At 34.3% G+C, this 15,660-nt stretch overlaps 1 protein-coding gene across 1 annotated transcript in view; it reads right to left on the bottom strand.

The window, feature by feature from the left end:
• Positions 1-1,241: 1,241 nt before the first annotated feature.
• LOC126263280 (semaphorin-1A) overlaps positions 1,242-15,660 on the bottom strand; it is a 361,326-nt gene continuing 346,907 nt past the window's right edge. Inside the window, exons 14-18 of the mRNA XM_049960366.1 lie at positions 13,949-13,996; positions 12,810-12,887; positions 7,556-7,675; positions 7,098-7,287; positions 1,242-4,898 (exon numbers count right to left, since the gene is read on the bottom strand). Of these exons, the coding sequence (XP_049816323.1) occupies positions 4,727-4,898; positions 7,098-7,287; positions 7,556-7,675; positions 12,810-12,887; positions 13,949-13,996 (608 nt within the window). The 3' untranslated portion in view covers positions 1,242-4,726. The remainder of the gene's footprint in view (positions 4,899-7,097; positions 7,288-7,555; positions 7,676-12,809; positions 12,888-13,948; positions 13,997-15,660) is intronic.

Below are 15,660 nucleotides of genomic sequence, written 5' to 3'. Positions count from 1 at the left end.
AAATGAGGACATTCATCATGAATGGCCATCATTTAACTGTTTACATGATAATGGATGAACTGCAGATGAACCGTGAATCAATGCGACAAATCCTTACCCAGGAGTTAGGAAAGAGGAAAATGTGTTGTCTTGTGTCACATCACTTGACTGACAATCAGAAGGAAGCATGTTTAGAGGCTTTACAGGATTTTGTTGAAACAGTGGATGCGACACCCAGTTTCTTGAACCATATTGTCATTGAGGAAGACACCTGGTGTCTCTGGTATGACCCTGAAACAAAATGGCAAAATGCAGAATGGCATTTTCTGACATCACCTCGCCACAAACTCATGCATCAAAACGAAACTCATCACCTTTTTCAATAGTCAAGACATTATCCACAGCAAATTACTACCTGAGGGAAGGATGTTAAACACTGCACAGTACGTTGAAATTTTGACTCGTTTCATGCAATGTCTACACAGGGTATGACCTCAGTGTACACAACAAGGTTCCTGGTTTTTTGTTCATGACAATGCTCACCCAATATTGTCAAACAGTTCCTAGCAAGAAAAAAGTGAGCAACTTGAACATACACCATACTCGCTGGGTCTCAATCCTCCAGAGTTCTTCCTATTCCCTCGACTCAAACTCGTTTTGAAAGGAAAGAGATTTGATGATATTCCTGACATCCAACAAAACATGACACAGCTTTTGAACACCATCCCAAAGGAAGATTTCATGCAAAGTTTCCATGACATGTATTGCAGAACTCAGTGGTGCATAGTTGTAGGAGGTGACTATTTCAAAGGCCAGTAAGGTAACTATAGTTCATAGTTCATCTACATTAATGTTACAGGACTGTTCACTGAACTTGATTGTCAGAGGTTGTATTGGAAGTTAGAACAATTCAATATTTTTAACTTGCCCTCTGTACACTTTGGATCATTTGCTCAGTGTCTAGGAAGTAAATGTACCTGTTCAGTCTCAAGTACTATCAGCTTCAGTATTAAACTCTACAAATATTGAAGATGCTCATGCATTTACACTGGATAAATATCTGTAAACAGTGTAACATTTCTCTTTGTTGTTCTGCAAGGTTGACACTTTTGTATATATGTAATTAACCTAATTTTGACACTCACCTTTTTATGGAGACATGTATGTAATGATAAAGACTCCTAATTCTTCACAGGAAGATGTGATTGGTTTGGTACTTCTTTTTGAGCACACTGAACACTGATCAGTCAAAGATAGTTTGTTTTATTCATTTTCATTCTCCTTCATATAAATTTAATAAATTGCAATATTGTTATAACATTCATATACAAAACCTCAAATTAATACAGTTTTGCTACACATCTGACCAATCATCATTTTGTTTTAATTTAATGTAAGTATTAAGCATAGGAAAATAGAAATAGTATTGAATATCTGTGCCAGGAAAGTTCTAAATATAAGCAAGTTTTATTTAAATCTTAGTCTGAAATTTGTCACCGAGACATTTCAAAGAGATGGGCATTTTATACACTGCTCAAAAGAAAGTATTTCTCAGTGAATTCCAGGTAAAAATCAGAGGAATTATTTAGAATGTTTACATCATAATCTGTTAATTATACTCTGCAAATCACTTCATTGTCTTGCACATTAAAAAAACTCAGCAATGAAATCTCCACTGGATCTTAATCAGCCACAAACCACTGTTTTTGTAATTTATATTTTAATATCAAAAACAAGACTTTTTACAGTTATAAGATACATGAGTTGTATTTTTTTTAGAATATATACTGTTTCAGCATCTTAACTACTGATATAATGTAAACAAACTTCTCATTCTGCATATTTTATTTCTTACTGTGCACATTTTCTGTAATCCTGATCTGTCTTCAAACCAAGAAATACTTATTTCATGTCTGTGCAATTTGACTGTACCACAATCACAAGATCTGCTATTTTATGACAGAATTATGACTTATTCTTATAATTTAGTTCTATGTTTACTGCAGATTAAGTTATTTAAAAGAAATTTTTGTATAAACAAATATCTGCATTGAATCAAAACATAATAGTAAGACATGAAAATAGAAATACCAGCTGCGATATAACAAGTATGCGGCATAAAGCTTGTGTTGTAAAATCACTTAATACTACGTGAAGATAACCTGCTTCCAGAATGTTTATGAAGTGAAACATATCATATTAACTAGTCAACCATTTTCCAAATATCAAACAATAAATGATTTAAATACATTTTATGTCATAATGTAAATGATGTGAGCTACACACTTATTTCAGTAAGTTACACTCTCAAGATTTCAAATTTGTGGCTAGACATATCCAATATCAGACTCACTAAGGTTCATATTGAATTATTATGTAACAATGTCAGCTATCACTTATGCAAGTTTCTTGTGATCACATTAACATAGGTTATCAAACAGGGCACACATTTTTTAAAAGTCACTTTATGAAGTTTACAAGCAGGAAATGAAGCTCACCAACCCAGTCAAAAATATGAATAAAATCAAAATTCAAAACTTTAGTAAAACAGTTCTGGAGTAGGTTATCTTATTCCCTTCTACAGTCACAATAGCCATAATAATAAAGCACAGAAAGCATTACAGTGTTAGTTGAAGTGTTTACTGAGGTTCAGAAGTATGTGTGACAAGTTATGGTAGAGTCTCATTCGACAATAATCAAATTACAAAACAATTATACCTGTATCATACCTTAACTGAAATTTAATATTCTATGAGTTTAACTGCTGCAGTTGTGTTCATCTCTCTTACCCACTTACGAGCTTAAGAGTTTTCATCATTTAAAAATAAAGAACTGTTAACCACTAAGAAACCATACACCCATAAAAAGATTTCTGACACTATATTATATGACATTTACTGGCATTTAAAAAGCCATCACGGAATAGGCACAAAAATATAAGCACTAATTTATTGCTGTCAGCAATGGTTCCTGACTCTTAATGAAACTTAACACTGCTGATGGCAATGAGGTTCTCAGTACATTAACAAAGTTGTATTTCATATACATCACTCCACACAGGAATTGCTTACATGATTTCAGTGAGATTATTGCAAAATCCAAAACTTGATAAAAGTATATCTACTTATTAACTACCCTCTGACATGTAAAATAAAACTTACAAACAAGTGTAGAAAAATTGTAACAGACGTGTCAAATGCAATATGAGGGAAAGATTTTCTGCCATGTTTGAACAACATAAACTGATAGTAAAAGAAACTATTACTATCCAAAACTGAGCTGATTTTTCTTCCACTTGCCACAATGATAATTCTATGCACAATGAAGCAAATTTAAAGTGTTCTATATGAATCAAAATATTGACAATATGGTCTCATATTATTATTTTCTTCAACTTAACAATCATAATAACATACAGTTATATAAAAATATCCACACAATTGCGCCAAAACATTGCATATCATTAACTTCATATTGTCAGGTTGTTTACAAATATACTGCAATGAGTTAAGGATATCTGACCAAAAATCTCTCATGCATGCATGAAATCATCATTTCTGGCACGCACAATCCTAGAAAAGATTCTTTTTGATGTCTTTTCTAAGTTCTGATGGCAAAGACATTTGCCTCAAAGTGCTGACACAAAAGCCTCAAAACACACACTGATTGTTTCTCACAGAATCAGTGCCACTGGATTCTTATTAATGTAATATTAACAATGTGTCACTTAAATATGTACATTCAATTATATACAAATAATATTTTCCAGCTCTCAGTCTTTTCACATTTATAATGTAGCACATGTAGCATGGAGATTGAACTAATACATGAAACAGAGATTCTTAGCACTAATTTGTACAGGCCGGATTAAACTATATGCACATTAAACAATACTGGAAGTTTTGGGTGGGTTGACATTTGTTTAACGTGATGCAGTCAGGAGAATAAAATGTCCCATTTTCAAGTCTAACAGAGTATTCACTGCACTGAAATATACATAATTCTGAGCTTTTCTTATCTAAATTCTATTGGGTAGTGCTTCACAAAAATTATAGTTTGTGGCAGGTTTCTGAAACTCTGCATTTTATACACCTGACTCCATGTCTTAAGATTTTACACTCTTGATTATCAATGTGCCTATTTTAGAAAGCACAAAGTTTTTATCTGCTGACTATTCAGCACCGACGTTTAAGCACTCCTATTAGAGTCACTTAGATGCAACATATGAAAGTTTCATAATTTACCATACCACATACATGTAAGGCAATCTTTGCTACAAAAGCTCTGTGATTCTGAGTGGAATGTATTAAAATTCCATCTGACATTAGAGTAGCTAATTTAGAACAATGTAGGTAAATCATGAACTTGCTTTTATAACCTCCTACAAATAGCTGCCTTTGTTAAGTTTCTTGCAATTCATCTCTAGGATAATAGTGCCACTGATCAATTCTAAAAACTAGTCTTCATTTCCTGCTTTGTCAAGTTCATCTTTAAAAAAATCGCACATCTGTTCCCACAACCACAATCACCACTAGCAGAAACTGATCACAGATCACTACACACTTTTTTGTGTAACAAAGACTTCTTCTGTAGTATTTATTTCATATTGTTCTGTATTACTATGGAAAGTGGTGTTCTTGATTACAGAAGTCTACATCTTTTTAACTTTCTTGAGGACATTTCTCAATAGAGTCTTGGTTACTCTAGTGGCATGGGTCTGCACCAAAACAGATACCAAAGATTTCTGCTAAATGTATGTCTTTTTTACTTTCTGTATTGGTTTGTTTTCAGCTGAAGAGTTGGCATTTTTTCCATTTGCATTCTTTGGTGGGACATTGAGCACAAGATTTATGGCTGCCTTGTTATTGGCACAGGGTGGAAGATAGGGTGAGTCTGCATTCAGACCAGCCTCAGTGAGCCTGGAAATAATACATCTGATTAGTTTACTAGAAAGATAATTACAAATGTTCAAGCATGCTTCCTCAACATGCAGATGTTGTAGGGGCTACATAGAATGAGATATCTCCTTTACATCTTTAGCAAATGGCGATTTTACTGCTTCTACATTTTAATCCACAGTTCCTATAACATGAAGAACACTGCAGGCTACTGAAGAAAGTAAAGCCAAGCATTTATGGAGAGAGAGAGAGAGAGAGAGAGAGAGAGACTGTAAAAATGACAAAGTGCATACATATTAGAAATTAATCATCTATTGTCTGAGTGAACTGTGCACTGATGCAGTTTAACTACTCTGGTGATAAATACTGAGAACAATTTTGTGAAAGTTTATGACGTCAGTCATGTTTTGTATACATACTGACATTCATAGTTCACAATATTGTGAATAATAAGCAAAAATATGTAGGTCCTCAACAAGTATTTGACAACATATAGGATGCAAAAATAAACAGTCTTCTATTTAACAAACTATGACGAACACCCATTGAACTACGCTACTTAAATGCTCTGAACCGTGCTGATACTGTAATCAGATAGTAATTTATCGGACGAAGGAAATTCTGTGTTTATAACTTTCCTTACATTGTTGTATGCTGTCCTTCCCAAATTTCTGTTATCACATTTCTTCCGCTCCCTGTGCTTGTTAGTCTCATCTGTAAGGTCTTCGTATTGCAGAAGAGCTGAAACCAGCACAGGATCTGAGGGTGTAGTATGAAACAGTTGTTAGCTGTCTATCACTAACAGCTTCATAATCATTTTAGAAAGAAAAGTTTCAGCCACACAATATTTTATCAGTGATTGCAGTGCATAGTTCACTCGTTTTACATCATTTCCAGATTTCACTTTTAAAACAGGATTATGTTTCAGTCAGCATGCATTTAGATAATGCAACCAAAATTGTAATTTGAAAATGAAAAATTGTGTGTGAAATAGAAAACATCAAGTATTTCTGTCTCACTATTAGTTCTACCTGTTATGATGATAAAAAAATCATCTTATACTGAAATAAGTTTACTTCTTCTGTTGGGAAAATAAAAGTAAACAATTCAGAAACTACAGAGTATCATAACAACAGAGAATTCAATAAGTACATATGAACAAACAAAAGTAAATGGAAAAAGACAGTTACATTCAATGAAAACCAAGTTTATTTTCTGTTTCGGTATTCACTGCATGGCAGACTGATGGTTCATTATATTCCAAGTCCAGCTTTATGAATTACAAATGTTTTACAGATATATTACCAATAATATTATGAAAAGGATAGATTGCCACTCAGCATATGGAGCAGACACTGAGTCACAGGCACAACAAAAAATTGCTATATATATTTTGAGCTTTTGGCAAAAAGGCCTTCCTCTAAAGTGCAAAAACACACAAATATTTACATGAGCACAACTCGCACACACACTTGACTCTCAGTGGCTACTGACAGTGGCCATGTGGGTGTGAGCTGTGTGTGTGTAAATGTGTGTATGTTTTCCACTTTATAGGACAGCCTTTTGGCCAAAATCTCAAATGTATAGCAGTCTTTTTGTTGTGCCTTTCTGTGACTCAGTGTTCTGAGTAACAACATATCCTTTTCATAATACTGTCATTATTTCATCCTGGATTTTCCATTGTTTAAAAAATATTAATTTTGCAAAAGAAAATTTCTGCAAGAAACCTTGAGTTACTTAGTGCTACTATTAATATATGTCAAACAGCTGTATTTACTGATAAAATGGAGGAAGAAGGGCAGACAGTCACATGTAAAGTTAACATATCCTCAGTCTTTTGGAACCAGATATCTTTTACTGGAAGCCAGAGAAAATAATATACAGGGACAGTTCTGAAAAGTCAAAAATGGCCATTTGCTTTGAATAGTTTTCCCTGTCTTCTTGTCTCAAGCAGTGGCCTATGGTTCCAAAAGCTAGAGAGCCTGTTAGCTTTTTCCACTAGTATCTTCTACTAAAATACCAGCAGCTGTTTTGATAAATACAGCTGTTTCTATCTTAAAAGTAGTCTGAACTTTCATTTAATGACTAGTTTCTAAAGGTTTGGTTATCATCTGCAATAATTGTGAAGTATAAAGAATGTGCTACAAATGAAAACAACATAGACAGAAAATAGAGTGAAGTTCTTATTAGGGAAATGAGATAGGGTAGCGACTGGCCTACCTATTTAGCTGATGGCGTTGATCTGGAAAAGGCATGTCTGTGTAATCCTCTCCCCTGCATCGCCGAGAAAAAAGAAATCCAGAGATGAAGCCAACAACTAGAGCTCCAAGGCATGATGTAACTATAGCAATAGTCAGAGTCTCCGCTGTATAAATAGGCAACTTTTCCTGGGAGGAAGGCAGCTTTGAACCTGGGAAAGATACGAAAAAATCATGAATTGTGAAGCACATATCATCACACCTTCAGTAACCATTCTGAGTACATGGAAAAAACTACTCGCAACACAGAAAGTCCTTTGATTACGTCCCAATTCACTGGTATATAATTAAGAAACATTATAGCTAGTTGTACAAATTAATGAAGTCCCTCCTCAAAAAATGGCTCAGAGAACCTAACAAATCATATCTGATTACATTACACAGCACACAATATTTTCTACAGTTTTCTTGGAAACATACCTGCATGATTTATTTCAGCCAGGGTATTAGGAATGACGTTGCTGTCATCTACTCCAATAACAATCTCGTTGTCAATTTCAGGTTCAAATTCAGCCTGGTGGATTGAATGAACGGGATCGCCTGCCAGAGGTGAACACGCAGGTTAAGAAACACACCATAAAGATTGGGACACTGTTCATTTAAAAAAAAGTTGCCTTCTACTGTATTATGGAACAGCATTATCCTCTTATAGCAACCAAATCCTGTACCGCTTTAAAGCACAACAGCATTAACCACAAATATCTTCTTATATACCAAAAAATTTCTTTTATTTTTTTTAAATAATCAGTGATCCCATCTTTAAGCAAACTACGTGAGTGTGGAACTAAACAACAAAGGCGGAGAACAGGACATGTGATATTAGTATTTCAGCTTGTGAAAAGTTTTGGTCAGGTGACATACATGAAGAGAAAACAATTGTTCTGTCAAAGAAGATGTAAAAATTTTTTTGTTTATATCTTCAGTAACTGATTTGACTCCAGAGAGAATAAGATGATTTTTCCCACATTTAATGAAAAACTGTGATCTCTTAATTATTACACCAGTGCCAACAGCAGTCAATAGTTTTCTGATATAAAGCAGTATGATCTATCATACAGTAACCAGAAAAGAACACAGAGATTTGAATACTGTATTATCGTGATAGTACTTGCAAATATTACTAATACACTAGCTACAATTTTCAATTACAAGGCAAAGATTTGTTGCAGATAATCAGATGGTGACACTGGACTGATTCTGAGCACATTTTGTAGTTTTAATATGAAGTGAGTGTAAATGATGATTTACCAGTAAACAGAATCATGTTCTTAAAACAGAGCTCAAATACACAAAATTGGTGATTAAAAAAAGCGTGAATTGAATATTTTTATCTTATGAATGTATTGTCACTGTGCAGAGACAGTATGATGTTTGAGAATATGTCTAATTTACTTTCCTTGGGTGTTTAGTAATGAATATATTTTTTCCATAATGCATGGTATGTATTCTTTAAGCAACAGCTTATAATACATTTTGGAATGGGAAATTTCTACAAAGTATGTTAAGATTCATAAAAAACGGAATCTAAAAAACCAATTTCAGCCCAGAAACCCAAGTGGCATTTGTTTGTAGACAGCTAATATAATGCAATATTTAAAATCTCTCTGCATGCCACATAAACAAAATTAAATGTATGACCTCACTAAATATTGAACTTCATTTTGATTTACAAGAAATGGCTTACTGTGGAGCAAACACTTATATGTTTACTAGCCAAAACTATTCTGTGCAATGTTCAACAAAATGGATCATGTACATCATGAAGATTTCAGAAATTTAAATACAGGAATATAGTTTTTATGGGTATTCAGAAACATTGGCAAATTGTGTGAGTAAAACCTTACAAATATGTTATAAGGGCAAACACTATGTACATAAGCATTTTCCAGCTGACTTTACAATATTAGTCTGTGAAGTGCAATATGTTAGTGAATACACGCATTTCAAGCAAAGTATGTAATAGATATGAAAACTGCAAACATGCATAAGAAAGAAAGAATTTACATGCAGTTAGAAATTTGAAAGTAATGTGACCATACAGCTTTACCAAAGCAATATAGATGGCTGGCAGATCCCGTTCCAGAGTGAGGGAACTTGGAAAGTACAAAATTAAGTGTTTATTATCTTCACTAGCTGCACACTTATCCAAAAGGACATTGGAACATTAATTTCTTAATATTTTGGCAAATGAAAGTGTACATTGCACTATATATAGACAGACCATCCCGAATACAATTTTCAGGAAAGTATTTCACCTAAAACTTCTAAATTTTTTTTTTTTTTTTTTTTAACTATCGTACATATGGACAGTGTAACCACTACCCCATTTACATCATATTGAAATTCAGTTGACCTGTTATTTACTTCAATTTCTTTGCATGAGGAATAATAGCATAAAGCCAACTTTCAAATGTAGTTTGCAGAGATGCATAACAGAGAAGATTACTATATTTAGTATAATAATGCTCATCCTCCACAACTAGTTTTTCACATATTATACTAGATGTTTCTCACCACCACTGCAAGATTAATATTTTAATATAATTTAATGTTTTCCTCTTCTTTGGAAAACTCAAATTCAAGACATTTATTCAACGAATGATAAAAGAGTAGATACAGAGAGGAATCTGAAGTGGATAGACTATATCATCTGCATTCTAGCATACATGTGTGACAAAAGGCAATGGCATGTGAAGTGTGATTTAAACACAGATAGGAAACTTCAACTTTTCTAAAACTTTCATCCTGTTTTCCCATGTGCTATATAGAATCTCTGTTGATAGTAGCTATACTATCTGAGCACAGTGAAATGATAAGACTTTTGGTGAATGAAGCAAAGATGGTTCTGACAATAGCAAAAATAGCTTTGTGAAAGTCTTTCACTCTATCAGTTGTTCTTTCCAGTGGTAACAGGTAAATTCTATTCAGTATATCCAAAAGAAAGTAACAGCCTGGACATGGACTAGTTCCCTAGCTTGTCTTAAGTTGGTTTTAACACCTTCAGAAGAAATAAAAGGAATGAAAAACTTGTATTTACCCCAGCAACAGAGTGTATACGAATGAACAAGGTTTTGTCAAGTGATGGGGCCTGAGAGGCCATTTTGTTTGAGGGGCTTCTCAAAGCTGTTAATCATATGATACTCAGGGGCTGGACAACAGTGTTAATAACAGACACTATGTATGCCCCCTATAAGGCCAGGATAGGCTTTGAGACTGCACAAGAGACAATATAAATTCACTTCCTCTATGAGGGTATTCCAATCCCAAAGAAAGCAGGTGTTGACAGATGTGAAAATTACCGAACTATCAGTTTAATAAGTCACAGCTGCAAAATACTAACGCGAATTCTTTACAGACGAATGGAAAAACTGGTAGAAGCGGACCTTGGGGAAGATCAGTTTGGATTCCGTAGAAAGGTTGGAACATGTGAGGCAATACTAACCTTACGACTTATCTGAGAAGAAAGATTAAGAAAAGGCAAACCTACATTTCTAGCATTTGTAGACTTAGAGAAAGCTTTTGACAATGTTAACTGGAATACTCTCTTTCAAATTCTGAAGGTGGCAGGGGTAAAAAACAGGGAGCAAAAGGCTATTTACAATTTGTACAGAAACCAGATGGCAGTTATAAGAGTCGAGGGGCATGAAAGGGAAGCAGTGGTTGGGAAAGGAGTGAGACATGGTTGTAGCCTCTCCCCGATGTTATTCAATCTGTATATTGAGCAAGCAGTAAAGGAAACAAAAGAAAAATTCGGAGTAGGTATTTAAAATTCATGGAGAAGAAGTAAAACTTTGAGGTTCGCCGATGACATTGTAATTCTGTCAGAGACAGCAAAGGACTTGGAAGAGCAGTTGAACGGAATGGACAGTGTCTTGAAAGGAGGATGTAAGATGAACATCAACAAAAGCAAAACGAGGATAATGGAATGTAGTCAAATTAAATCGGGTGATGCTGAGGGAATTAGATTAGGAAATGAGACACTTAAAGTAGTAAAGGAGTTTTGCTATTTAGGGAGTAAAATAACTGATGATGGTCGAAGTAGAGAGGATATAAAATGTAGACTGGCAATGGCAAGGAAATCATTTCTGAAGAAGAGAAATTTGTTAACGTCGAGTATAGATTTAAGTGTCAGGAAGTCGTTTCTGAAAGTATTTGTATGGAGTGTAGCCATGTATGGAAGTGAAACATGGATGATAACTAGTTTGGACAATAAGAGAAAAGAAGCTTTCGAAATGTGGTGCTACAGAAGAATGCTGAAGATAAGGTGGGTAGATCACGTAACTAATGAGGAGGTATTGAATAGGATTGGGGCGAAGAGAAGTTTGTGGCACAACTTGACTAGAAGAAGGGATCGGTTGGTAGGACATGTTTTGAGGCATCAAGGGATCACAAATTTAGCATTGGAGGGCAGCGTGGAGGGTAAAAATCGTAGAGGGAGACCAAGAGATGAATACACTAAGCAGATTCAGAAGGATGTAGGTTGCAGTAGGTACTGGGAGATGAAGAAGCTTGCACAGGATAGAGTAGCATGGAGAGCTGCATCAAACCAGTCTCAGGACTGAAGACCACAACAACAACAACAACATATGAGGGTGTGGCTGGTCTACGCAAACATTAGGAATATTTATAATTTCTGCGAGTATGTGAAGCATACCACTGGGAATACATTAGTTATGCCTACAGGATAGTTCTATTGTGATGGTTACAACCAACAAACAAACTACACCTTAGTAACAAATGTTTATTCCCAATAAGGAAATAAGAACTTTCTGGAATAAAAATGCTTCTTATGGAGCTATAACAACAAACACTTCCTACATTGTGAACATTTAAAGCTGACCTTTTAAACGGATCACACTTGAAAATAGCAATTATGTACCTATTTTTAAGTGTAGCCGACAGCCAAATAAATGGTATTAAGTGTATCCAGCAAACTCTACAGCAGTCAGCCAGAACTGTCAGTAATGTGATCAAAATGCCTTGAAATGTTCTCTCCTATGTGAGAATAACAGTTGTATACCTCACTGAACAGTAGTGTGAGCTGCAACAGGAGTGTAAATACTGTATGCACATGAATAAAATATATATTAATGGTATTAACAGTGAACAAGAATGCAAAAAGTAGAACTATCTGTATATTTCAGCATCTCTTGCTCCAAGGAAAAGCAAATTCTTTTTTCCTAATGAATCGCATATGTTTTGGTAGAATGTAACTACTAATGTTTTCATTATTGTATGGATAGCATATTGTAGAAATTAACAACAGCACCAGTTATGTTTGTGCTGCTGGTGTATGTTCAATTAGGTAATTAGTTATTATCGCTAACTACGCCTGTAAAAATGTTATCTGATTTTCTATAATTTCTCAGTCAGCTTTAATGTCGGCACTGAATATACAAGTGGGATTTATTATTTTATTGCCAATGTCTAATTTTTTAAGTATTTACAATTGTGGACTACAAATTTTTAATCAATGCCCTTAGCACAAAGAATGTGGCAGCACTACTTAGAAATGGAGACAGGAGAAAATCGACAAACATTCTTTTTTGGATATTACACTTTCTGTGTGCCCTTGACCTGCATGAAGTATAGTTAATTAGCGTATCAAAAATGTTAGATAGCTCCAGCCCAGACACCAGCTGTAAGCTGAGTGAGAGACAATTTGTGCACTGACCAGCGGCTGCGTCCAGCCTTTCTGCAGAGCTACTGCTGGGACACACACACGAACAGGGTGGACACGTTGTGCCCTCATCTGCCATGACCAATCACAGAAACTTAAAGTAACAGTACTGCTTACCAGCAAATAAAATTTTTTCTAAAGCCAATACAGGGCAAATTAAGTTAACATAACTTTAAAAATGATAGCTATCCCTATTAAACAAAAAATGATGTGAAACATTATGGTACACAAGAAATATAGTGACTACTTTTTCCAGTTAAAATCAATAAGATATCTCCAAATGTATTGAATAAGAACATAAACTTTCTTAAATATAATGAAATAAGCCCATAAGAAATAAGCTAATTTAGAAAAAAATCTGATTAATATTACATAACACACTGACATAAAATGCAAATAAAGAAGCAAATACTATGAGCAAGTGACACAAGAGATCAATTTGCCTAAAAACAAGTTAAGTGAGTAATCTAAAGAAAACATGCAACAGATGAAAGAAGTTACTCTCTTTTTTAAGTTCTCCTTCCATGGAAAATGGAACTGTGGATAAACACTCAAAGTTAGTGTTAATCCCCTCTGTATGAAGACTAACTAAAAGAAGTTCTTTTTGTAAAATAGCTGGTTCTTCTTAAAAGGAAAACCCAAATAACAGTAACTTCTTTTTAGTCTGTTTCAAGTCAGATACATATTGCACAAGTGGTTGCTCTACTGAGTATAAAATAATATATCATGATCTTTGTTATATGTAGTACTAAAAGTAATACTAAACAAGGACATAACAGATGCTTTGAAACCTTTGAAAATAAACTGAAAAATTAACGCAAGTCAGTTCAGACAGAAAATACTGCACAATATTATTTTGATTCTGAAAAATTGCAATATTACAAAAGCAGACAATACATTTTCATAACAGACAGCAAGAAATATTCTCAAAAGACTTAAGGTCTGCACTTAAATCAGAATAGTAGTAAATAAACTGATAGGTAGTGTTACTATGCAGCTCATCCTTAATCTAATGTTATGTGTCTACAGAGAGGCTATAGTTCATGCCTTAGAAACATGCAGCATTTCACTAAATAAAATTGTTAATTTTAAACATACCAGAGCATTGAAGCTTAAAGTAAAGCACAACTTACCACTAGATTTTGTCGTCGGCTGAGTTGGTACAGGAGAAGCAACGATTTCTGTAAGGAAAAGCGGGTTGCATACTCAGCGCAGAGGAAGCAATGCACTACACTTACTGGTTTCGAAATTCCTTTTGTTATGTCATGCATTTTTAAAATATTTCTACTTATTTTATGCTGTATGTAACTTATTGCACTAGAAGCCTAGTGCTAAATTTTAACCACAACTCTATTGTCAGCCTAAAATACGTTCTATCTCTATGCAGAAGTACAGGATATGAATTCCTGCTACAGTTCTGAAGCCATTGCAGAAAGCATCATCTTATCAACAAATCATGTCTCAAATTCTTTCTTAAAAAGGCATTATTTCTAATATTTCAGTCTTGATCTTAAGGCTGTAAACTATTCTAAAATAAAGAAAGAAAGTGTGTTCACTTACCTGAAATCAAAGTTAGACAATAAGGGGGAGATCAGTCATTTCTCTTAAGACAGAAAGAGATGAATGAAGAAGAGGATCAGGACAGATGAGAAGATTTGTGACAGTATTTATTCCTATTCATTGGTACAAGAGATATGCAAGAGTAACTGATTAACATAACAGTGAGTATATGAACCTGAAAGGTAGGGACAAACCAGTTAACCCACAAGTGAACCTGAAAACTGGTGATAAACCAGCTGAATAACAGTATGGTAGAAGTCATTGCAAGACATGTTATGTCATGGCTAACCATCAGACATGTAGAATACAGAAGACGAAAGTATAAAATTACTTCTGTCTGTTGACTGTATTTTTAACCTGACTGCTTGTTAACATTAACAAATATGTTTTATTTTAGCCACTACTGGTCAAAACTCACTGGCAGGTTGTTTAGATCTTATTAAACATATTTCAAGGTGAAAATCTTTATCTTCAGATAACTACAGCAATACTAAAGTGAAATGATTTTGAATTGCCATAGCTGTCTGACATTCAGATATTCTGAATACTTTGAAACTTGTTGCATTAATATGATTCTAAGCAAGACACCAAAAAATTGTTACTGATAGTCATCACTGAAAACTGTATTCACCAAGAACACATCTGCAGTACAAGATGAAAGGAAAAGGAGAAACAGGTTGAGGAGGTTCTGAAACAACCTATATGTTAACAGGAATTTCTTCAAATTATAGATCTCCATGTAAGCTAACTTACGTTTATCAATTATATTTTTAAAAATAGTTTTGGAGTTCCTTGTGCTGCATAATTTTCATTCTTATCTGACTGAACTACTGATCTTCATATTTCCAGAAATAACTGCAACCATGTCATTACTGGTCTTCAGTCATTACCTTAGCCATTTATATAAAACTAAGACACTTGAATTACTGTATTTTGATTATTCTCAGCTTCAGTTGAAATGGACAGACAGGATGTATTGTATATGATTTTATGTCTTCAGTAAGCTCTGCAAAAGACAGCTTGCCTTTACAGAGCTAATCACAGGTACTGATGATGGGGATGAAAACACAAGGCTTGAGGCAGAAGTGAAGCACAGACAGCAAATGATGCTCCTACAAGATCCAGAGGGAGAAACGGTAATAAAATAATAAAGATTCTGTTTATGCTATATGATAAAAGATATAAAAAGAATTTCTACCAGGAGGTCTTATGTAACCTAGATACTCTAGGGCTATTTGCCAAAATAACAGCATTGGTGAAAAGTAACAGTTAATTCACCTTTATC

The sequence above is a fragment of the Schistocerca nitens genome, chromosome 6, assembly GCF_023898315.1.
Source record: "Schistocerca nitens isolate TAMUIC-IGC-003100 chromosome 6, iqSchNite1.1, whole genome shotgun sequence".
In the NCBI taxonomy this organism is placed as follows: Eukaryota; Metazoa; Arthropoda; class Insecta; order Orthoptera; family Acrididae; genus Schistocerca; species Schistocerca nitens.
Note: the sequence above shows the minus strand (reverse complement) of the source record. Positions and strands in the feature narration are given on the sequence as shown.